The 23,455-nt window shown below is 48.6% G+C and overlaps 1 protein-coding gene across 4 annotated transcripts in view; it reads right to left on the bottom strand.

Moving 5' to 3' along the window:
- Osbpl10 (oxysterol binding protein like 10) overlaps positions 1-23,455 on the bottom strand; it is a 240,430-nt gene that overhangs the window by 14,162 nt on the left and 202,813 nt on the right. For all 4 annotated transcript variants that reach the window (XM_057768030.1, XM_057768029.1, XM_057768032.1 and 1 more), the window contains one exon: positions 9,066-9,215. In XM_057768030.1, the coding sequence (XP_057624013.1) occupies positions 9,066-9,215 (150 nt within the window). The remainder of the gene's footprint in view (positions 1-9,065; positions 9,216-23,455) is intronic.

The raw sequence follows: 23,455 nt of genomic DNA, 5'->3' as shown, positions 1-23,455 counted from the left end.
AAACCCTGTGAAGGTTCTTCTAACACACATCTTTGTGAATTCCTTGTGTCTCGGCTAACACACATCCCCCACTCCATCCCTGTCACCTAAGGGAAAACAGCCTAGAATGGCTTGTTGAAAAATATTACATTTTATTTATCTATTATGGGGGCACACCTCTTACGATGCACACGTGGTTGCCAGAGGGCCACTTGTTGAGGTTGATTCCTTTCACCATGTGAGACCTGGGGGTTAAACTCACGTCGCTGGGCTTAGCTCAAGTACCTTGACTTGCTAACCCATCTTTTTAGCCCAGATAGGCTTTTCTTTTTCGCCCCCCCCCCCCCCCACACACACACATCAGCGACAGGACACTCTCTGTGCTTCCAGAAAAAGGGCCACTGTGTCCTGTTAGTCCGGAAGGCCAGGAAGGCAGGGTCTCACCACTAAGAGAGTCTACGTGGGCACGGTATTAGAGTGGTGTGTGAACGCAACACAATCTGGGCAGGGTCTAGCAAGTGCCACAGAGCTGCCCTGGGGAAGAAGAATGTCCCCATTGCAGCTACGGAACTGCTCCACGGGGCAGGACCTTGGGAAAGCAGGATATGACACAGGAAGTAAGAGGGGCTGAACTCGCAGCATCATCTGAAAAGAGACGGCTGGCTGGGGCAGTCCCTGGGTCTGTTACCAACCTGTGACTAAAGGAGAGGCACAGTGGGACAGACAAAGGGATACCAAGTTGGTTCAAAGGAAACTCAAAGGGTCACTCGAGGCCTGTACAACCCACTAACCAGATCACTTAGAGCAAACAGAGGTCACCTGAGCTTGTCACCTCCCATTGCCCTGGGGTCCCTGCAAAGTGACTCCCCATCAGGCTTCAGGGCCTACTGGCTCAGCTGCAAAGCAGTGCATTCTCTGCCCTTGGCGACCTCAAGGCAGGAGAGAGAACAGGTGAAAGTGTGGAGACACAGGAGGGAAGGAGTGCTCACCAGAGTCTGGTTGAAGCCTCTTTGTGGCTGAGTATCCAGACTCTAGAAGTCACACACACATACACACCCTGCCCCCAGGCCAGGTCGCTGAGCAGGCTGTCAGCACAGAGGCCAGAAGTCAAGCCAAAGGCCTCAATATATGGCCTCACTCCTCTCCAAAATGTTTTCTGGGAATCTCATGAACACAATTATTAACTTTATTTATAGTGTGGGCATCATAACTTCCTGAATCCCTGAGATCTCCACCTTCACCTGGTTAGTTGTAATCCTGCTGGGTTCGCCTCAACCCTCTCCCACTCCACCCCCACACTCCCTAAATTCTTTACAACCATTTGACAAAAATAACTTCAAAAAAGTAAAAATAATCAAAGTTGAACCCGTACAATGGGTTAGGGGGTCAAGGTATTTGCTGCCAAACCTGTTGACCTGAGTTCAGTCCCTGGGACCCACGTTGAAGGAGATGAAAGCCAACTCCCAAAAGTCGTTTCTTGAATTTATACATGAATGGCATTCTGCTTCCTTGCCCAGCAAAATCAATAAACATAGTAATATCTATGTGACTATTCTGAAGGAAACGATGTGGCTCTTCTCTGAAAAGCCATTTTGGTCATGGTTTACTCTCCAAGACCATCGTTTTCTTTTAACCCCAGGGCCTAAAATCCATATTAAAATCTCTTTTAATAAACTCTAAATCTGCTCCATGATGGCTCATCCTGAAATTTCTTTCTGTGAGGAAGTCACAAATCTGGCTTCATCTGATTTGAGGTCCCTTAAGAGAATAAGGAGCTTCTCCTTAGATCACTACAGACAACAGTTTAGAGTCATGTCCCTGCCACCTGTCTCTGTCTCTCTGTCTGTCTCCATATGACTCCCCCCCCCACACACACACACACACTAACAGCCAGCCTTATTTTGCTCCTTTCTGTTGGGACTAATTGAGTCCTGGCCTTCAGCTGCTCTTCCCTGCTAGAACCATCTAATTGGAGTGACTAAACGCTGTGCCTTCCCTAGAGGATCAGAGAATGGGATTTTCACCCATTGGCCACTGACTGTTGGGTATTTAAGCCTCTGTAGTGCTATTAAAGGGGGGCTTTTGTACCAGTGATTGGAGGTCCGTGTGTAGGTCTGTCTCTGCATGTGTTTCCTCAACCTCCAGCCCCTTGCCCGAAGCTCGCGAACTGGGTTCTAGCACATAGAACACGGGGGGGGGGGGGGGGGGGGGGAACCTTTCCACATGGATTCATGGGGTTTCAGAGCTGGCAGCCCACCAGGCTATACATTAACCTAACTTGACTATCACCCCAGTTTACAGATCTGTAGCTATGGCTCCATTGCTTTTATGTTTAATTATGTGGTGTGGGAAGTCCTTTTGTATATGTGTTGTTTTATTGGTTAATAAAGAAGCTGCTTTTGACCAATGCCTTAACAAAATATATATATATGAGAGAGAGAGAGAAAGTAGGTGGAGTCAGAGAGATGCCATAGAGCCGCCAGAGAAAAAAGATGCGAGTTATCAGCTGGATCCTTGCTGGTAGGCCACAAACCTCATGGTAAAATATAAAATAATAAAAATGGGTTAACCAAAGATACCAGAGTTAGCTAACAATATGCTTAAGTGATTGGCCAAGCAGGGGTTTAAATAATATAGTTTCTGAGTGGCTGTTTCGAGTCTGGGCAACTGGGAACAATCAAGCGGCCTTCCAACAACAAATTGGTGCACCAACATGGTCATGTGCACATAAGAAAGAGTGCAGGTGCCTGTGGGAGCCAGCAGAGGGCATCTCAGGTCCCCTAGAATGGGGATTTTAAGCACTGTGAGCCATTCAGGTGCTGGAAACTGACTCCGGATGAGCCCTTCATTCAGCCCAGCAGGCTGGGCTTTCTAAAAACTCTTGTAAGTGATCTGGATACAAAAGAAAAGATGTCCGGAAGAGAGGAAGCAGGTTGCTGTGTCCGGAAGAGAGAAAGCAGGCTTCTGTGTCCGGAAGAGAGAAAGCAGGCTGCTGTGTCTGAAAGAAAGAAAGCAGGCCACTGTGTCCGGAAGAGAGAAAGCAGGCCACTGTATCTTTAAAGCGTAGTGGTTTCAGCGGAAAGCAGAGAAAGCAAACCCCACGGGGGAGGTATGGTTTAGCAGACAGCTCTTAATATTATTTATCTGTCATTAAAAAGCATGTAAAAAGAAGCAGCAAGATAAAATCAAGCACAGAACACAATCCAAGTAAATCCATTCAAAGCCTCAGAATGTTAACTTGTCTCTAGACGATCAAGAGCCGATTTGCATTTGAGGAAACTCAATCAAATGCAGGAAGAGGAAAACAGTCATCAAACGACAACTGTGGGAATCAAGGCAGATTTCCTAATTTTCTTGCAGCTGTAATTCAACTAAACTGAGAATCCAGCTGCCCAGGGATCTCCTGGGCCAGGTGTGCACTCTACACACACAGCCTTGGTACAGCACCTTCCTCACTGTCTGTGTATCTGTCTGCAGAATCAGAAGATCTCTGTTGAGCTCTGTGGGACCAGGCTGTGACAGAAAGCAAGTCAGACCACCAAGCACATGTCCCTAACCCTCCTATCCTTTCTTCTCCCTCCCCTCAAGCACTTGGGGGCTCTGGAATGGCTAATCTTCATCATCAGTTTGAACTGATTAAGAATTGTTCAGGAGCCGGGCGATGGTGGCGCACGCCTTTAATCCCAGCACTCGGGAGGCAGAGGCAGGCGGATCTCTGTGAGTTCGAGACCAGCCTGGTCTACAGAGCTAGTTCCAGGACAGGCTCCAAAGCCACAGAGAAACCCTGTCTCGAAAGACCAAAAAAAAAAAAAAAAAAAAAGAATTGTTCAGGATACACGCTTCTAGGGATGTCTTTGAGGGAGTTTCCGAAAACGTTTACCAGAAGAGGGAAGACCCACTCCGCTTGTTAAGTGGGGCCTCTCCACTGGTGCAGGTCCTAGATTGAAGAGAATTGCACTGAGCACAGGCATTCCTGTCTCTCAGCTTCCTGACCACTGAAGCAATGAGACCAGCTGCTGGCGTGCATTCCCCACTGTGACACACTGTAGCCCTTTAAAATGTGAGCCCAAACTTCCTGAGCTCTCTGTCTTTTCAGGTGTGGCCCACAGCAATAAGGAAACCTCCTTTCTGAGCCTACCCAACTGGCCATTCTAGTTATAGGTTTTAGCAGCTGGAACCCTCAAGGAGGCAAGCCTTAAAAAGGGAAGTAGCCACAGGCCATCACACAGAGACAAGCCCCCTCCTGTCTTTTTCTCAAGGACACAGGCAGCCACAGAATTAAGTACAGAGATGGCCTGAGGGCTCCAGGTCTAACTTCACTTGGGGACTTTCTGACTCGGCTCCACCCTCTCCCTCCACAGGACAGCTTTGCAATAAGCAGGCGATTCCGGTGGCTTAGGACTTCTCCACAATGGGCATGCGATTCTGCTTCTGTGGTGAGAGAACCAGCCGCAGTATTTCCCCTCTAACGATGGTTGGCTTTTGTTTGACTTCAGATTCAACAGTCAGAACCCAAAGAGCCACAAAGCAACGCCCATTCTCATCTCACTTTCTCCTTTCAATGCAGTCGGGGGCCCCAGTCAGATAACGGTGCTACCCACATTTAGGGAACATCTTCTCATCTCAATTACCCCAATCTAAGGACCCCTTCACAGAATCCCTAGAGGCTGGCTTCCATGGTGACGCAAGAGCCTGTCATGTTGCTGGTATCAGCCGTCATCCTTGGGATTAGGTTTCACCGCCACCACCAAGCCCAACCTACCAGGTCTGCATCCTGCACTTTCAAATGTTACCACCCTGGCTTTGGCAGAGCTGGGGACTGGGACAACAATGCCTTGAGCTAGAAAGACTGTCTCCTCTCTCACCCTTTGTTGGGGTACCACCGGGATTTGAGAAGATCGCCACCAGGGCTTAGAGCCTGTTCCAGAAGATTCCAGCCAAGACAACAACCCTTTCACTTCAACAGATCTCTGGCCAGCTCTCATTTCCTTCTTTTATACAGCCTTCTGTGGGGAGGGGGCTCCTCCTCCTTTTCTGGGTGCATTTATAAATAAGTCAGTTCATCAACTGCTTCTTGGGCGGTGGACACCAGAGATACGGAGCCAAGAAGTGCTGAGCACTAATTGGACTGTCTCCCTCCGACAGAGAATGAGTGATGGCCTGGCTGTTTAGACTGATGGCATCCAAGTGGTCTGGCATGGAGGCTGCAGATTTATTGAGCCATCAGGAAGGACTGCCTTTCCTCCCATTAGCATAATTAAGACAATGAACTACTCTGGAGGAAGTTAAAAATAAATAAATAAAGTAGGCCAGCACTAGGGATTCAGAGGGCAGACAATTCATTACATTGAGGGCTGCACCAATCTAGATGTGAGGAGCTCCTCTTCAGTTTGGGCCCTTAGAAGTCAGAAATAAATGATCACCAGCCTAGAAGGCAGAGGACAACAGAGACAGCAGGGAGCAGAGTGTGAGTCCCCTCCCCCTACTGGCGAGCATGCCAGACTCCTGGGAAGACGCTGCAGACAGGTATATTTTCCCCTCACAGACCCATTAACAACCTCAGGAGTCATCTGCGTGATGCTCCATTTTCAGACTGGAGAAGACACCCAGTGCAAGCCCAGCAAGCAAAGGGGCCTGGGGCCACTCGCCAAGGTTCATCTGGGATTTCGGAAACCAGGGAACTTCACAAAATTAAGGGTGTAAAAAAGTACTTTTTCCTCCTCAACTCTCCCCCTCCTCCTCCCCTTTCTTTTTGTATGTATATGTTCATGTGTGTGCATATGCACATGTGTATATGAATGATGTGTACATGTTCCTGAGACAGGGTCTTTCACTAGAATTGACCAAGTAAGCTAGGCGGCTTGGCCAGCAACACTGGGACCCACCTCCACAGCACTGGAAATATATACATATATATAACACACATGCACATGCACACATGAACTCGCCACCTCCCAGCTGCTCCCTGCTTCTTTACTTACCCAACATAGCTGGTTGGATTTCCTTAAGGAATGTCCTTCACCCATCTTTCAGTGCCCAGACTATTACAGAAGACATTCATCACAACATTTGGTTGGATGGAAAGAGTTTGAAATCAAATTTTCGTTCTCCTTCCAGGTAACCAACTGGGCATTGGGTAAAGGCGATGTTTGCTGTCTTGGGATTAGGCTCCACCTCTGGAAATGCAATCATGAGCTAATAAAATAATAATGCAAGCTTCACAGCTCCAGACAAGAGCCATACACGCAGTCTCCTGAATGGTCAACTAATCACCAGATAGCTCCCGCCAGGCCTCTGTGCCCTTTCGTATTTCATCTGAGCAATTTCAGTTTCTCAGTCTGTCCTATGCAGGACTCCAGCCTTGAATTTCACAAGCCATTTTAAAAGCATGATTGACAATGAGAACGTTTTGCACTGTGACCCAGCACAATAGAACTGACATCCAAGACTCTCACCATGCTCTGATATCTTCTGTCATAGTTCACATCGCAGAAGCGACGGACTGCCTGACCCACTAAATTGGTTTTATAACCCACTGGCAGGTTGGGACCCACAGTTTGGAAACATCACGATTTAGATGGCACTTGGGGACCATGCCACCTCCGTGCCCTCGGCATTAACTCAAGCCTCATCTCAGAGTCTTATCCTTGTAATCACCAAGGATAGGCAGCTATTTTAAAAGCCAAGCATTTTCTAGCAGATTTACCCAGCAAGAAAGCTGAAATCAGAGGAGAAACTGAGCAGGCCTTACTCACTCAGCAGAAAGGCAGGGATCCGCCATGGGCTGCAGAAGGGAGAAATGAGGAACTTTGGGGGCTCAGTGCGGGCCCTGTTTAAAGTGGCACAATCATTCAGGGCATCAGACACACTCGTACTGAACTCCAGGAGAACATTTCAGGGCAATTTTCTGAGCTGGGGAGGTAGTTCAATGGTAGAGTGTGTGCCTAGCATACACAAAGCCGTAGGTTCGATCCCCATAAACAGCACGAACTGGGAGTATTAACATAAGCCTGTAATCCCAACACTTAGGATGTAGAAATGGGAGCATCAGAAATCCAGAGTTACCCTTAGCTATACAGTGAGCTCAACGTCAGGCTGGGATACAAAAGATTCTAAAACAAAAGAAAAACAAAACCAAAAACTGATGCTGGATGTGATGGTGCACACCTATAATCTCAGCACTTGGAAGTCAAGGTCATCCTCAGCTATGTGACAAGTTCAAGGGTACCCTGTACTACACGAGACTCAACCTCAATAAAGAAACCCCCAGAGTATTAAAAAAGGAAGGAAGTTTATCCGCCTTCTTTTGAGCTCCTGTATCTGCTGTCTTTCCCCGCCATCTCCAAGTGACGGGTCACCATGCTGTCACCCTCCTCTCTAGAGACTCCTCGAACCACAAAGCTTCCTGTCCACTCTGGCTCCAGCCCATTCTCTGTGTACTCTCTGGTGAAAGTTTCACCATACATAGACAACACTCGGACGCTCCGCATGCCATGCCCTCAGGGGACTCTGGCCTCTCTGGCTGGTCTTCACAGGGTAGTCCTACCACATGGAGGCTACCCCATCTCTCTCCACTCATTGTTCTTCAGACATACCACACAGCCCAGAATGACACTGCAGCATTTTATAAAGATAAGAATGGTGACACATTTGCTTGGTGTCTGGCACTGGGCTAAGTCCTCTGCAAGCCCCCTCCCTTCCTCACAACCCTTCCAGAGAGACGCCATGACCAGGGGAACACACATAGGCCAAACTGTAAAGTCCAGACTCTCCCTCGGTCACCTCTCAGTGTCCCATGACTCCAGGCAACATTCAGGTCTCTCACAGAACCGCCAGAATATGGTGACTTCTGAGGTGAGGGGTGAGGGGTGAGGGGTGAGGTATCTGCTGCTCTATAAGAGTGGTTGGAACACTGGGCTCCCTAGAGCATCAGGAAGAACCTTGTGTGCCTACAGGGCTTGGAGTCACCGGTAAGGTCACCCACCCCTTACAGACTCGCTGTGAAAGCTAACAACAGCCTTCAGAAGTCCTCAAGGCTGAGAGACACGGTGGCTTTGCTCATGGAGCAGTCTTCCTTCTGGGTTGTCTCTCCAGGGCTGTGATATCACGATGACCTCTGCAGGCTACTCGAATCTTCCCTAGGACACTGTCATGAAGCTGTCATTCATCCTTAGTCCCTGGAGAGCAAGCGGCAAGCACACAGTAGCTCCAGGGAAACAAAGGAGACTTTCTATTCTGAATTAAAAGTCACCCCAAAAATGCCCTTCCTGGCTGGATGTGGTGGTAGTCACCTACAGAGCCACTGCTTTGGAAGCTAGGACAGGAGTGCAGCTTGAGTCTGGGATGTGAGGCCAGCCTGGATAATAGACATAGAAGCCCTATCCCAAAACCAAAGACAGAAAGGGAGAGAGGGAAAGAAAAAGAATAAAGGCCAAAGTGGTAGCATTCAAATAAAATTCCATCTCTCAGAAGGTAGAGGAGGCAGGCAATCAGTTCAAGGCCAGCCTTGGCTAGAACAGAAATTTGAGGTCATTTCATGGATTGCATAAAATCCTCCCTCTCTCTCCTCTCTCCTCCCCCCCCCCCATGGGGATATGATATGGTGTGATGTAGCTCTCTGTGTGTGGTATATACAAATGTGTTTGTATGTCCTTGTGTATGGTATGAGAAGTATCTTTGTTTTGATGTAGATGAGACATGTGTGTGAGGTGTCTATGTGTGTTTCTCTGTGTATGGATGGTGTGTGAGGTATCTGTGTGTGTGTGCATGTGTGAGTTTGTATGTGAGGTGTCTGTGTGTGGTATCTATGTGTGTATGAGTGTGTGTGTTTGTATGTGAGGTGTCTGTGTGTGGTATCTGTGTGGGTGTGCATGTGTGTGTATGTATGTGTGTGTATGTGAGGTGTCTGTGTATGGTATCTGTACGTGTGCATGTGTGTTGAGGTATGAGGTTTCTGTGGGTCTTTTCCAGTGGTCCCTAAAATACCCGCACTAGAGGCCAGTGCTAGCTACTCCCTATTCTGGCTTCCCCGCCTAGTCGCAGCAAGAGAACAGGCGAGACCAGGACCCACGGCAGGGCCAGCCCACCTTGGTTAGATCCATGCCCAGCTTGAGTTGGGAGATGAGGTGAAGTATCACACTGCGCTGGTCCTCCATGGCGCCCAGCTCTGTCTCCTCCTTAACTTCATTGTCGCTTTGTTCTTCTTCAGACAGAACCAGCTCAGGGCCTGAGTTTGGCTGAAATAAAATCATGGGAAATCATCAGCTGGTCCCTCAGAAATACCGTCTGCTTGGATGTTTAACCCACAGGTTTAACGGTGACTACACAAATCCCGGCTGTCCTGGGCCACGTCCCTGTAGAGCAATCCTGCTGCAGGAAGAGGCTGAGCCTCTTGAGGGCCAGGTCTGAGGCTGCGGTCACTGCACCTCCCCCATCACATCCCCTGCATCTGGGCTTAGGCCTCCTGCAGGAGAGGGCTGTCCCTGGCTTAAAAAGTAAACAGACAAGTATGAATGCTTTTTCATAGACCATCAGGCACGGCCACCTTGCAGAAAGCATAGCTGTACATATTGTAGTTACTTTAAATGTACTTTTGTGATTAAAAATTAGTGTGTGCCTGTGTGTGTGCGCGTGTGTGCAGGCATGTTTGTCTGCACACACCACAGTACAAGTGTGGACATCAGAGGACAATTTCCAGGAGTCAGTATTTTCCCTCCCACCATGTAGGATCTGGGAATAGAACTCGGCTCGTCAGACTTAGAGGCAAATGCCTTTACCCACTGAGCTCTCTCATTGGCCCTTGATTTTTTTTTTTAATTTTTATTTATTTACTCAGTTTGGTAACTTAATCACAGGGCTGTAGAGTGAATTTTGTAAGATGATGACATCTCTGTCCCAGTATCAAAAGGCTGGACAGCCCTACCAACACACACAGGACACACATACAACCCCCAGGCTAATCTTACTTACTACTGCCAAACACAGCCTTTGAACTTACATAGCCCGGATACTTCATGTATAATATAAAATTTTCAGGGCTTATCAATAAAAGCTGATCCCCCTAGAATCAATTAAATTTGCTTTATTTCTGGAAATTTTTACTCTGAGATAATTTCCACTCAAACCAAAAAGGATAGCTCTGTCAACTTAAAGATGTGTCAGAACTGGCATGAAGAGACAAAAACCGGACACTTAGGAATCATTCTGAAACTTCACAGTGATGGGGGCGCTGGCCTCCGACCCCTTTCTCCTGATGCTGACTTTGCCAGTTCAGTCACTGAGTCCCGCTTCTCGCGTGGACACAGAAAATGAGCCAGAGAATAGGCAGACTGCACAGGGGGGAATTGAGCAGAGTATTCTCGGGTGTGCGACAGTAAGAACTTCGCTATGTGCCGTCCCTGGCTTTCAGCCAGCCTGTCTCAACAGCCCGCATTTTCGTGGCCCCTCCCTAAATATGATAAGCAAACATTCGAGATTTGCATCCAGCTATGAACAACAGCATGGTGAGCTTCTTATAGAGAGAGGGTTCAGAGGTATGAGGTATAAAAAGACACAGATTGGATCACATATCCTTGTGAAAACCAATGATTTATTAATCTTATTAGAAGTGTCTTAGATCTAAATACACTCCTAATACACACAGGGTATAGTGATTAAATGGCTGTGGCTATCCAGGCAGACACACATGTATGTGCTGGCTGTCCCCCCTCTGCCGTGTCCCCCCGACCCCACCCCATGCTCCAGAGGAACCCCTGGCACTCCTTCCCAGCTGGGCTAGCCGTTTTCAAATTTCAATTTAAATAGAATTTGCTACTGACAGCCTCCAAATGATCCTTCATCTCCCCTAAATAAGGTGGAGGAGGCTTCAGTGATGCCCTTGGGGCTCAAGTCCCATAGTGCACCTGTTCTTTGACCTTCTCCTCGTGTATGTTACAGGATATCGCCGGCAAGTTGCTTTATTTGAACATTCAGAAATAAGTGAGGATCCCTCACTCATCCCCTGCTAGCAAAGAATGCTCATGGGGGCAGCGGGAAGAGGGGGCAGCAGGAGTAGAGCTGCCGGGAACTCTCAAGGGAAATTTGGGAGAGATGGGTTGGGGTCCAAGGCTGCATCCATTTCCCCCAGCTTCACCTATCTGACACCTACTCTCTGGTGTGGTAGCTTGCAACCCAGGCTGAGGCTGTAGGACAGAGAAGGCTGATCTCATGGGGCCGTCCTTCCCATCACTTCCCTCTGGTTTTCCTTCTCTCTCTTCCGGGTTCCAGGCCACTGCCCCATGGGGGCTCTGTTCACTGTGAGCTTGCAATTCCAGCCTGACACCGCTGAAGTCACTTACCCAGGACATGCAGCTCTCCCGGGGTCAAGGGGTCCACACTACGCCTCTGAAGTGTACAGGGAACAGGCACTTACTGTACAGAGTCCCCAGGGCAGCTGGAAGGAGGGGAAGGGAACTACTGGTGTCCTGCTTTGGGGGTAAAGTAACTAAAATTGATGGAACTGGGTGGGGAATAAAGATGGTTGTGAAGTTCATAAGCCATGTGACACCAGACACTCTCAGAAAGCAGACTGTGAACTAAACACATCGCAGTTCAGCGTGGCAAGCATTTGGGGCAGGCCATGCCCAGGCCTGTGCTCTGATAGACCCAAAATTCAAACCCAGATTGTCTCTACCTTCCTGTAGCAAGCAAGTCTTCCGCAAGATCCCACCTCCTCTGACCAACCCCATGAACATTATTAATGCAAACATAAACGTCTCTAGCTCCTCCCACATCAGCTCTACATAGTGGTACCCAGTGGGATTGCAGCTACTCAACACACTCACAGCTGAGGGCAGGATAACGGAAGAGCCAGAAATTCTGGCAGGAAGGGGATCTGCTGGGGGCATGGTGACAGGGGACATCCTCTCACTGACACAGAGACTTAACCAACCTTGCCCTGACCTCAAAAAAGGACCCATCACTATTTGCTGCCTCTCGAAGCTTCTCAGAGCTTGTCCTTAAATAGTAAGACTGGCAGAAATAGGGGGCATCATGGGAATAACAGAACGGCTTGGAGACAGGTCTCTCCATCAGCAAGCACATAACCAGTTTTCTTTCTTTTTTTTTTAAATATTTATTTATTATGTATACAATATTCTGTCTGTGTGTATGTCTGCAGGCCAGAAGAGGGCACCAGACCTCATTACAGATGGTTGTGAGCCACCATGTGGTTGCTGGGAATTGAACTCAGGACCTTTGGAAGAGCAGGCAGTGCTCTTAACCACTGAGCCATCTCTCCAGCCCCACATAACCAGTTTTCAACAAATGAAAATAGAAGGGTATGACCACTCACACCTGTAATCCCAATACCTGGGGGGCTGAGGCAGGAGGATTTTTATGAGTTTAAAACTATCGTGAGCTACAGAGACTCTATTGCAAGCACACACACACAAATCTACCTATACCTCATTTCATTCATCAATGTTGACCGTGACTGCCTTAGAGGGCATGTTGGTTCTACCTGCACTGGAACTCAGACCCCCGTGTGGGTTGATATTTGGTGCTGATGGAGACCCATGGGGAGTACTGAGCTGGTTAACTGACGATGTGAACACCATCTGTCTGGTTCACCGGCACCACTGGGAATGGAGGCTTTGAAGAGCCAGGCTGTGCATGGAGATCAAAGGCTCAGACCCTTCCTCCTGCAGGGCAGGGCGATGTTGATTCTGCCTCTCCGACAGGGATTTCAAAGATCCTAATAACTAAGCTGACCTTATATCTTAACTAATAAAGTGCTTACCTAGTACACTCAGAGCTCCGGGTTCGATCCCAAGCACCACATAAAGCATGCGTGGTGGCACACACCTGTAATGCCAACACTTGGGAAGTGGAGGCAGGAGGATCAGGAGTTTAAGGTCATCCTTAGCTATACAGCAATGCTGAGGCCAGCCTATGCTACATGAGACACTGTTTTAAGGAGAAACAAAATCAAAGATACTGACTTTCAACTCTCACTTGATCAGAGTATGAATCTCCACGGCCAGGTAAAGGGGTTCATTGCACGCTGCCATCCCTTTGTGGGATGACACACGTCTCTCCTGGTGTCCCTATACACTGACACCTTTGATTTTCACCAACAAAGCCAAGGCAATGAATTCAAGGAGCTCCGAGGGGGCACAACAGTGTTTCCCCATCTTGAGCAAAAACAGAAGTCAGAAATGGACTCAACACCCAGCAAATGATCATGACTCAACCCAAGGGGAGCTTCAGGGCCCATCCCCCAGGGATTCTCGGAAATGAGCCAACCCAGCCACGAGAACATACGCTGGCTTGAAGATGAAATGGAATTAAAATATGTTTTAAAGAAAAATAGGCTTTGAGAAAATGAGATTTAAAAAAATTAAAAACAAAAATTATGACTCAATATTTTTATCAACAAGCACCTCGAGGTACATGGTGTTACAGATATCACTGTGACTTGTGCCTGCTAGGAATGTGGGGAGCAAGGTGAAGATCTGATGGGTGGAGGAAGGTTAAGCAGGCAGTCTTGGGTTTGGGGACATTCCCTGGTAGTCTATCAGTACCCACAGCGCTCCTGAGCTGGAAGCAGGAGAATCAGAAGTTCAAGGTCATTCTCAGCTATATGGTGAATTTTAGGCCAGCCTGAAATACATGAGTCCCTGTACAGAAGGGGGAGAAGCGCTAGAGAGACAGCTCAGTGACATAGCAAGCTGAGCATAACCTGTCACACGCCTGTAACGCCAGCACCGAGGAGGGCAGGAACAAGAGGGTCTCTAAGGCTCACTGGCTAGTCTAGCTGAGAGAGACGAGCTTCAGGCTCAGGGAGAGACCCTGAGTCAAACAAAGAGTAGTGTGGAGGGTAACAAAGGAAGATATCTGACACCTTCCTCTGGCCTCTGAACACCCACACAAATTCACATTCACATACACACACACATGCAACACACATACACACATAAGACACACACATTCACACACACCATGACACACACAACACATACACACACAAATACACACACATGTAACACACATACACACATAACACAACATTCACATATACCATGACACACAGACATACACACAACACACACATACATTTACATATACCATGACACATACAACACACATACACACACAAATACACACACACACACCTGTGCCTGAGCAGTTCTTTTGGAGGAGAACCCATATATTCCTGGAGTTTTCATAATCTACGCCTCTTGGCCCCAAAGGATCAACGGTGGGCCCATGTAAGAGACAACTCCTAGCTGGAAATGGCCCAACTGAAGGCAACTGAAACTACGGCCTGCCCACTACTTCCCACCCGGGAGAGAGAAGCCGGCTCTCCTCCCATAGGCAGCCAAAGCTGGAAGACAACCATGGTTTGTGCTGGACTCATGGCCTCAAGGCTCTGCTGGGAACACACCATCTCTGAATTCTAACAAACCTCCATTCTCAGCACAAATGCAAGTTTCAAGCAAGCGATTCCAATCTGTCTTATTCAACACAGAGATGTAACTGAAATACAGTTTGGGGGCAATTCCACGAAAACTCACACAACAGACATTAGTTCTCAAGAGTAGGTGTCCCTTGCCCACCCCGCGGCCCCAGTCATGTTACCACGTGGAGGAGTTTCCTAGGGTTGCCCCTTCCTTGGATGATGTTTGCTTAGCAATTTTGCCTTCACCCATAACAGACCCGGCCCTCAGTGATGGGGTCTGTGCCAGGAATTTGAATGGACTCTGTTATCTCTAGACGTGTTAGTAGCCTAATGCCTTAGCCCCAGGGATTCAGTTTGAGGCACTATGGGAGAGGTGGTTTAGTGCCCAACTTTTAAGGGTGCTGTCTGACAGGGTAGCTAAGCATATCAAAGACCTTTATCAGCCTGGGTTGGCCTCAAACTCTCTACATAGCTTAAGATGACCTTCTGTCCTTCCCATCTCTACCTCCTGAGCACTGGGGTGGCAGCTGTGCGCGACCACACCCACGCCATGTTTCAGTGGTAGGTTGTTACTACTGACCACATCTGCAGAGTTCATCAAATCAAGCACTGCTGACCACATCTGCAGAGTTCATCAAATCAAGCACTGCTGACCACATCTGCAGAGTTCATCAAATCAAGCACTGCTGACCACATCTGCAGAGTTCATCAAATCAAGGACTTCGTACTTTCATGATTCACCATTTTCTATTCAGACTGGATTTAGCCAAATTCCCACAGACATTGCACAGTCCTCCCGCGAACCCAGTGTACCCTCACATAGGCAACATCTCCCATCCCAAGAGTGCCAAGTGTCACAAAAAAACTGGCACAGCGGCATAGAAAGGTGAATGCCAGTTCCATCCCAGGTCATGCAAGATCTGCCCACAACCCAGCAAACACCACCGGGTCCCTTGTCCACCATTCCCCAACCAGTCACTTCTATCCCATGAAGACCAGGATCAGGGCATTTGCCAGCTCATGCTTGACAAAGCTGTCTCCCCTGAGGACACAGGGTCACAAAGGTTTGTCCTATGAAAGCAAAAACAGTTGCTCCCGGTGACCTACTGTCCTTTCCACGCTTAGCACAGGCGGGAGTTCTCTTCTGGAAGGGGCTCTTTGGCGCTTGAGTCTAGTTCTCCATAAGTAGGCCATGGTTTGCAGGCAGAGAGGCTTTCTGTGGAGCAGAAGGATGCCGCTGTGGGCAGGACCATGCCACAAGCAGATGTCTGCACTTCTTCAGTTGGGCCTTGCCCAGCGGTGGCCCTTTGGCCCTGATGCAGGGCGGCAGTCGAAGGCTCCTGCGCATGTACAGTTCTCAGTGTGGAGTCTCTTCCAGACCCAGATGATTCACTTGCCTCAGCAGGCACCACCGTGCGGAGGGGCTCTTATTTAGCCATGTGGAGGTAGGTTCAATGACGGTGCTGCAGCAGTAGGGACCCAGATGGAGAAGCTGGGCTCTTGTGCTGGGTGGGTCCGAGGACAGCGTGTCCACACAGCAGGCTGGTCCCCACTGCCATTCTGGAGGTGCTGATTTGGCTGCTGCTGACGTCACAATCGCGCTGCTGCCTCGCAGGGGCTGAGCTGGCTTTCTTGGGCTAACCACACATACACACACATTTACCACACTTGGCTCGCATAGACTGGAAGGAGAGGTGCTCTTCCCAAGCAAAGGGGCCGACCTGCAGAAAGGTTAATTTTCAATAAAACACACCCTGGAAGGCAGAAGACGGCACTCCTGGGGAGGGAGTGTGCAGAGGGGGTGGGGGACGGACGACACTTGTCATCAGCCAACATAACCAGGGACAATTATACTAGGAGAAATCAGCTGTCACTTTAAAAAACCATGGGTGGGAATATTCATAAGAACCAGAAGCGTTTTGTCCCATTTCATGGCTTCTCAGAAACTGGAGTCCAGCCATTTTTAAGTGAAAAGGGAACAGGAAAGAATCAAGAAGGAACGAAGAGAACCAAAGGAAGAGAAAGGCCACAGCAGCAACGGGAGTGGAGGCCAGTGACCCAAAGCGGAGGGAACAGTGGCAGCTAGCATGCAGGAGGCAGAGGCTGCAAGGCAAACAGGACGGGGCCTTTAGCGTTGGTAGCCCCAGGAGAGGAGGGCTTCTGAGCACCAAGGTTTCCCAACATTACTTCAAGGAGCAAAGGGCACATCCTTCCCAAGCAGAGCCAGCCCTGGACTGGTATTGAGTCTTTTAACCTCGCTACCTTTCACCCGGCATTTTATTTTAAGTAAAGTCAGTCACTCAGTCTCTCTCTCTCTCTCTCTCTCTCTCTCTCTCTCTCTCTCTCTCTCTCTCTCTCTCTCTCTCTGTGTGTGTGTGTGTGTAGTTTACATGTACAAGCATGAACTTCGGCACTCATACACCAACACTGTAGATTGAGCCTAGAGAGCCTGTGCATGTTAGGGAAGCACTTTGCCACTGAACTAATAACCAATCCTTTTTCTTTTCTTTTCTTTTCTTTTTTTCCTTCTAATTTATTTACTTACTTATTTCTTTTGAGATTGCAAATGTGACTTCGTGATAGGGTAAATTCAGAAGGCCCTGAATTCAATCCTAAATACACACACACACACACACACACACACACACACACACCTTCAGTGGTTTCCTACTGCCAAAGAAAAATGTCCACTCAGCCCAACATTTCAAGATTGACAGTTTAACACAGGGTACCTACCCTGTCTCAGCTTCTCACCCAAATTTCCTCTTGCCCAACCTGACCACGGTATAGGAAGGGCTCCCGAGCCTCAGTTCCACGTTAATCCATTTAAAAATTGAGAATGAAGTATGAAGGGACAAAATGCAGCTGCATTATACAGAAATGTTGTCATTATTCCCTAAAAGTACAGTATAACACTATTAGCAGGCCATTGACTCTGTATTAGGTATTAAAAATAATTCTGAGAGGGATAGAAAGATAATTAAGAAGTTAAGAGCATCTACTACTCTTCCAGAGTACGCAGGTTCGATTCCCGGCACCCACATGACTATCAACCACCTGTAACTCCCGTTCCATGGGACCCAACACCCTCTCTGGTCTCCACAATCACTACTTATGGTACACAGACATGCAGGCAAGACACTCATACACATGAAATACAAACAAATAGAAATTAATTTCCAAACAAAATCAGTAAGTGATTCTGAGGAGGTAAAATAGATGGGATGGAGCATGATATGCTTGTGTCAAGATTGGGATATTTTACACAAGACACTAAAGCACCCATGGATTATGGTGTCTACGAGAGGTTGGGATCTATCCCCAGGGATCCTGAGAAAGAGCCACATTGATTTGTCGTGCTAGTTTATAGACTCTCATGATCTAGTGAAGCAGCGATTAGCAGTTAAAAGAACGCTAGATAAAGGCTGGTGGTGTCGTTTAAGAGACGGCCATTTGCTGAACACATGCAAGGCTCAGCATGGAACTGTGGAGACGGCTCAGCCAGTAGGAGCTTTCCACATGAGCACGAGGACCTGAGTTCAGCACCCTGGAACCCATGAAAAAGCTGGGCATGGCTTTTTCTCACACAACCCACATATCCCCAACACCTCCCCACAGAGGACTCACATACATTTGAGCTGGCATGCCCATACAACATACACATACACACATGCACACGAGCACACACACAGACACACATGCAGACACACACGAGTGTACACATGCACACAAGCACATGAGTGTACACAGACACACACATGCACACACAAGTGCACACACACATGAACACATGCACAGGAGCACACACAGAGACACACATGCACACACGCACATGAGTGTACAGACACACATGCACACACACCCATGAATGCACACGTGCAACACACATACCCATGCACACATGTGTGTGCATACACAAGTAAATAAGGACCAGCAGGTTGCCTCCCCCGTAAAGGTGCCCACTGCCAAGTCTGGCAACATGAACCCAATCCACAGAACCCGCACAATGGAAGGAGAAACGGACTCCCAGAGCTGTCCCGACCTCCACACATGTGCCGTGCCATGTGCCCTTCTGCTCTCTCACACACGAAATGAGTAAAATGCAATAAAAGTGCTTTTGAAAATAAATTCAGTTCCACCGTGGCATGAACCACATTTTAAGGACTCAGTAGCCACAGGTGGCCAGTAGTTCTCAACCTCCATACTGCTGTGACCCTTTAATACAGTTCCTCATGTTGTGGTGACCCCAACCATAAAATCATTTTCATCACTACTTCATAATAGTAATTTTGCTACTGTTATGAATTGTAATGTAAATAGCTGTGTTTTCCAAAGGACCTAGGCAACCCCTGTGAAAGGGTCATCCACCCCCAAAGGGGTCATGATGGAGGAAGGTCATTTGTCAATAAACAAACTGCCTTGGCCCATTTGATAGGCTATCCCTTAGGTGGGTGGAGTAGACATAATAGAATGCTGGGAGGAAGAGGAAGTGAGCTCAGACTCGACAGCTCTGCTCTCTGGAACAGACGCCATGCTTGCCTCTCCCCAGCAGACGCGATGAAGCTCCGACCCAGGATGGACGTAGGCTAGAATCTTCCTGGTAAGCGCACCTTGGGGTGCTACACAAATGAATAGAAATGGGCCAAGCAGTGTTTAAAAGAATACAGTTTATGTGTTGTTATTTCGGGGCATAAGCTAGCTAGGCAGCCATGGGCCGGGCTGTGGGAAGAGGCCGACAGCCCCTACTACAGGGTCATGACCCACAGGTTGAGAACCACTGCCTTAAAAGGACAAATGTCTACCATGTCAGTGAATCTACTGACAGAGTTTTAAAGTCCCCCAATCCATTTCCACCACGTGTTTCTCTGCCGAACCAGCAGCCTCATGGTGATGTCTCTCTGACAACCCAGACAAGAGCAGCTGTTCTACCTCGGAAAACCCACAAGCGAAAAATCCACAGGCCAACTAGCTGAGGGCACCTCGCTTGGGCTGCCACCACGCCCAGATCAACAGTCTTAACTTCCTGCCTGCAAAGGGCTTACAGGGAATGCATGGCTGTGAAATTTAAATCCTAAACACAAATGGCGATCTTACAAATTCCCCTACCTGAGAAAGAAGCTGGCAGGTAGCAGTTCGGGTCATGAAATCTAACCAAAAGGAAACAGGGCCTAAAAATCCACACAGGAACTCTAGCACTTAGGACTGGCTCTGTGGTAACCCCAAGCCCGGGGAATACAGTGCTGGCTTTCTTCAGCCACAGCCCAAAGGAGCATTGCCCTCTGCCTTGTGCTAGGCGATGGATTCTTTCCAGTCCTACCCACAGGATAGGCCTGTCTTCAGGAGTAAGCACTAGAGACTGGGGTTAAAAGCTGGACATGTGATTCTTTCAGAATCCACACTCATGCTAACCGCTAAATCGCCTGTCTTCTCCCACAAATCCTACAGCTAAGGGCCTGAAAGCTAAAATGGGTGGGGCCGGAGTGGGCAGGAGGGGAAGCAGAGGACTGGAGAGACAGCAGAAGCTTCTCCCTGTCACGTGAGAAACAATCAGTGGCCTGTTGGGTCAGAGCCACGAGGATGTGACAGGGTAAGGTCAAGCTGGGCATGATGATGGCATCTGGAAGCTCAGCACTCAGGAAGTAGAGGAGGGAGGCTGAGGAGTGCAAGTTCATCCTCAGCTACCCCAGGCCATAGATGAGAGACTGGGAGGGAGGAGGGGGAGGGAGAAGGAGGGAGGAGGGAGAAAAGGAAGGGAGAAAAGAGGAAGAAGGAAGGAAGGAAGGAAGGAAGGAAGGAAGGAAGGAAGGAAGGAAGGAAGGAAGGAAGGAAGGAAGGAAGGACTAAGCCAGGATCCACTCTGTTTGCAAAATCAAGACATCTAGAGCTGGAGCACAGAGCGCAGTGTTTGTTCTGAGTTTTTATTCTTCTAAGTACCATTATCTGTTCTGTGCTGTGGACAAATCGCAGCACACAGTTCTGTGGGTTCTGACAAATGTCAGCACTTTATATGTAGATTCGTGTCATTGATACGAGCGATACTGACATCTCTGTGCAACCTCGAACTTTTCACCTTGCAGAACCACCTCCAGGCTCAGCATAGAGCAGCCCCGCCCCACCCTTGCCTTGCAGGGAACTCTGGTCCCAGGGTCACAGGGCTGGAGATGCTGCAGAGAAAGGCAGCAGCCTCCCTCATCCAGATCCAGCATAGAGCAGCTCCGCCCCACCCTTGCCTTGCAGGGGACTCTGGTTCCAGGGTCTCAGGGCTGGAGATGCTGCAGAGAAAGGCAGCAGGCTCCCATCTTGGTCCCTGGTAAGGGTGTGACAAAGGTGATAGTCCAAACCCAGTCCCGAGTGCTCACAAGTCAGTAAACTGTTTTCTCAACATGAGACCATGTTCTAGAAATTTCACTTGACCCCAAAGCAGATACAGAAAACAACCTTACTGGACAAGGGAGATTTGGCTGTGTTTCCAGCCACGCCACTCCAGGTGGCCAATCAAGTCATCTCATCCATGCATTGCGGTCTTTTCGGCCTTCCACCTGGAAATTCCCACCAGACCTTCCCAGTGCAAAGTGAGAAAGGGTGCAAGGAAAACACCAACAGTCATGCAAAACAGTTATGATTTACAAGTCATTAGAAGCAAGAGGCACTTACTGTTTTCCAGACCCGCAGGGACAGTATGGTGAATAAGGACACCAGAAAGGCTCATTAGGAACCCTTCGCTGACAACATTCTCCCCAACCACATAGCAGGCACAGTCACTGTCACCAAGGAGGACTACAGAACGCGTGCTCATTGGCAGCCCAGCCTCAGGGGGACAAAATCAGATAAATGTACCCCATCCTGCTTCAAGAGGTGGGATCTCCAAATGCCGTCCCCTGCCTTCAGCCCAGGACTACACACCACAGGCAGAGGGAGGAATGTTCTGCATAAGGCGGCTCTGCATTTCTTAAAGAGCTGTTCAGATGGCTCTGCTTCCTCTCCTTCTTCCTCTCCCTATCTTCCTTCTCCCCTTCTCACCCATTCTTCCTTGACAAAGGGTCTTTCTACGTAGCACAGGCTGGTCTGGAACTTACTGTGTAGCCCAAACTGGCCTTAAACTTTTGGCAATTGTCCTGCTCCAATTTTTCATCTAGATTTCCAGAAACATGAAAAGCACTGGGGAGAAAATAAGCTCCGGTGGTGTGTGTGCTTGTGTGCGCATGTGTGTGCATACACACACATGTATGTGCTCACACGTGTACACATGGAGGCCAGAAGCAGATGCCAAGTACCTTACTCTAACACTCTCTACCTTATTTTTTGAGGCAGGGTCTCCCAGGCTAAGCTGAAAACTTATCATTTTACACAAACCAGATGCCCAGGGGAGCCCCTCCCCGCAGCCCCTTGATTCTCCCTGCCCCTGACTTCCCAGGACTAGGGTTACAGGCACTTGCTGCCATCCTCAGCTTTTTGAGTGGGTGCTGATGCTCTGACCTCAGGTTCCCATGCTTGTGCAACAAGCACTTTGCCCACTGAGCATCCCCACAGTCCCTTGTGCCAGTGTTTTGCAGAAAAAAGAAACCTTAAACAAAAAGGCCCTGGCTCCTAATTCCACATCAAGGAAACACCAGAAATGGCCGTTACAGCGCCAGTCTCTAAGTCTCAGTCAGGACAGCTGGGCTCGAATGGCGGGCACTTTCTCTGCTGTTTAATCTGCATTATTTGTGTATAGCTTTCCAGGCCCCGGTGATGAAGACATTCAAAAGGCTTCTCTGCCCTTTTATTCAAATGTAAATTGAACAAAGGATGTAGGAGAATAATCATTGTGATTCCTATTTTTTTCATGCTACCTCAATGCCATAAAGCACAAATGAGGTCAGCTCGGTCTCTGCTTTAAAAACTGTCACATGCCCCTGCTCAGCTTTGTGCAGCTCTCAAATGCTTTTCTCAGTGAAAATCTCAAGGGGGAATCTGTGAGAGAGCTCTACCTATCACCAATAACTACAGCAAAACACAGCGACAATGTTAACGATCAAAGAGTGCAATTAACTCCCTTGGCTCAGGAGGCAGGCTCAGGATTTTAAGGCCTAAACGTCATCCAGGAGCTGGAGAGATGGCTCAGTGGTTAAGACCATGGGCTGCTCTTGCAAAGGACCCACACTGGGTTCCCAGAGCCCATGCCCCAAAGCTCACAACCACCCGTATCTCCGGCTCCAGGTGAGCTGCCACCCTCACACAGGATGTCATACTTCGTTTGAACCGGACGTCTAACAGCTGTTTCTGTTTTATCACCCATAACTCAATAACTGCTTTCAAAAAGCCCAACTTTTATCATTAAGGATCACTTTTCAGAAATTCTATCTTCCTAGAGGCTGGAGAACCAGCTCAGCAGGTGAACAGTCTACAGTGCGGTCATGAGGGCCAGAGCTGAAGACCCCAACCTACATAAAAAGCCAGATGTGATGGTGTGCACTTGCAATTGCAGCACTGGGGAGGCAGAGACAGGAGGGCCCCTGGGGCCTCACTAGCAGGACAGCCTATGTGGTGAGTTCCAGGTTGGGGAGAAACGAGAAAACCTGACCCCCTTCAAAACACACACACACACACACTCACACACCACTACCACCACCACCAACAACAACAATAAAACAAGCAAAAACCCAGGTGGATAGCACCTGAGGAAGAACATCCAAATTTTCTCTCTCTCTCCTTTCCCTCTCTCCCCCTCCCCACCCCAACAGTAGTAAGAAACTACTATCTGTTTAATCTAACAAATTACATGAAACTTCATTAAAAACTAACAACATTAGGTCCTGAATGGAGGTTTAAGGTCCAAACTGGAACCTCTGTAAATGCTGTCTACCTGCTCCTGAGCAAGGAGTGAGAAGACGAGGGCAAGCAACGTGACTCTCTTAGGAGGGGACAGAGAGCGCCTGGCCCGAGGGTCTCGGCGTAGCCCCGTTGCTGCCGTACCTCCACCCAGAACAGCCACCATGCAAACCTGCCCAGGCTTCCTGCTCCTAGATGGAAACACGGGAAACTCTGGAGCTTAAC

The sequence above is a fragment of the Chionomys nivalis genome, chromosome 4, assembly GCF_950005125.1.
Source record: "Chionomys nivalis chromosome 4, mChiNiv1.1, whole genome shotgun sequence".
Lineage (NCBI taxonomy): Eukaryota > Metazoa > Chordata > Mammalia > Rodentia > Cricetidae > Chionomys > Chionomys nivalis.
The sequence above is the reverse complement of the archived record's forward strand: the minus strand, read 5'-3'. Positions and strand labels throughout refer to the sequence as shown.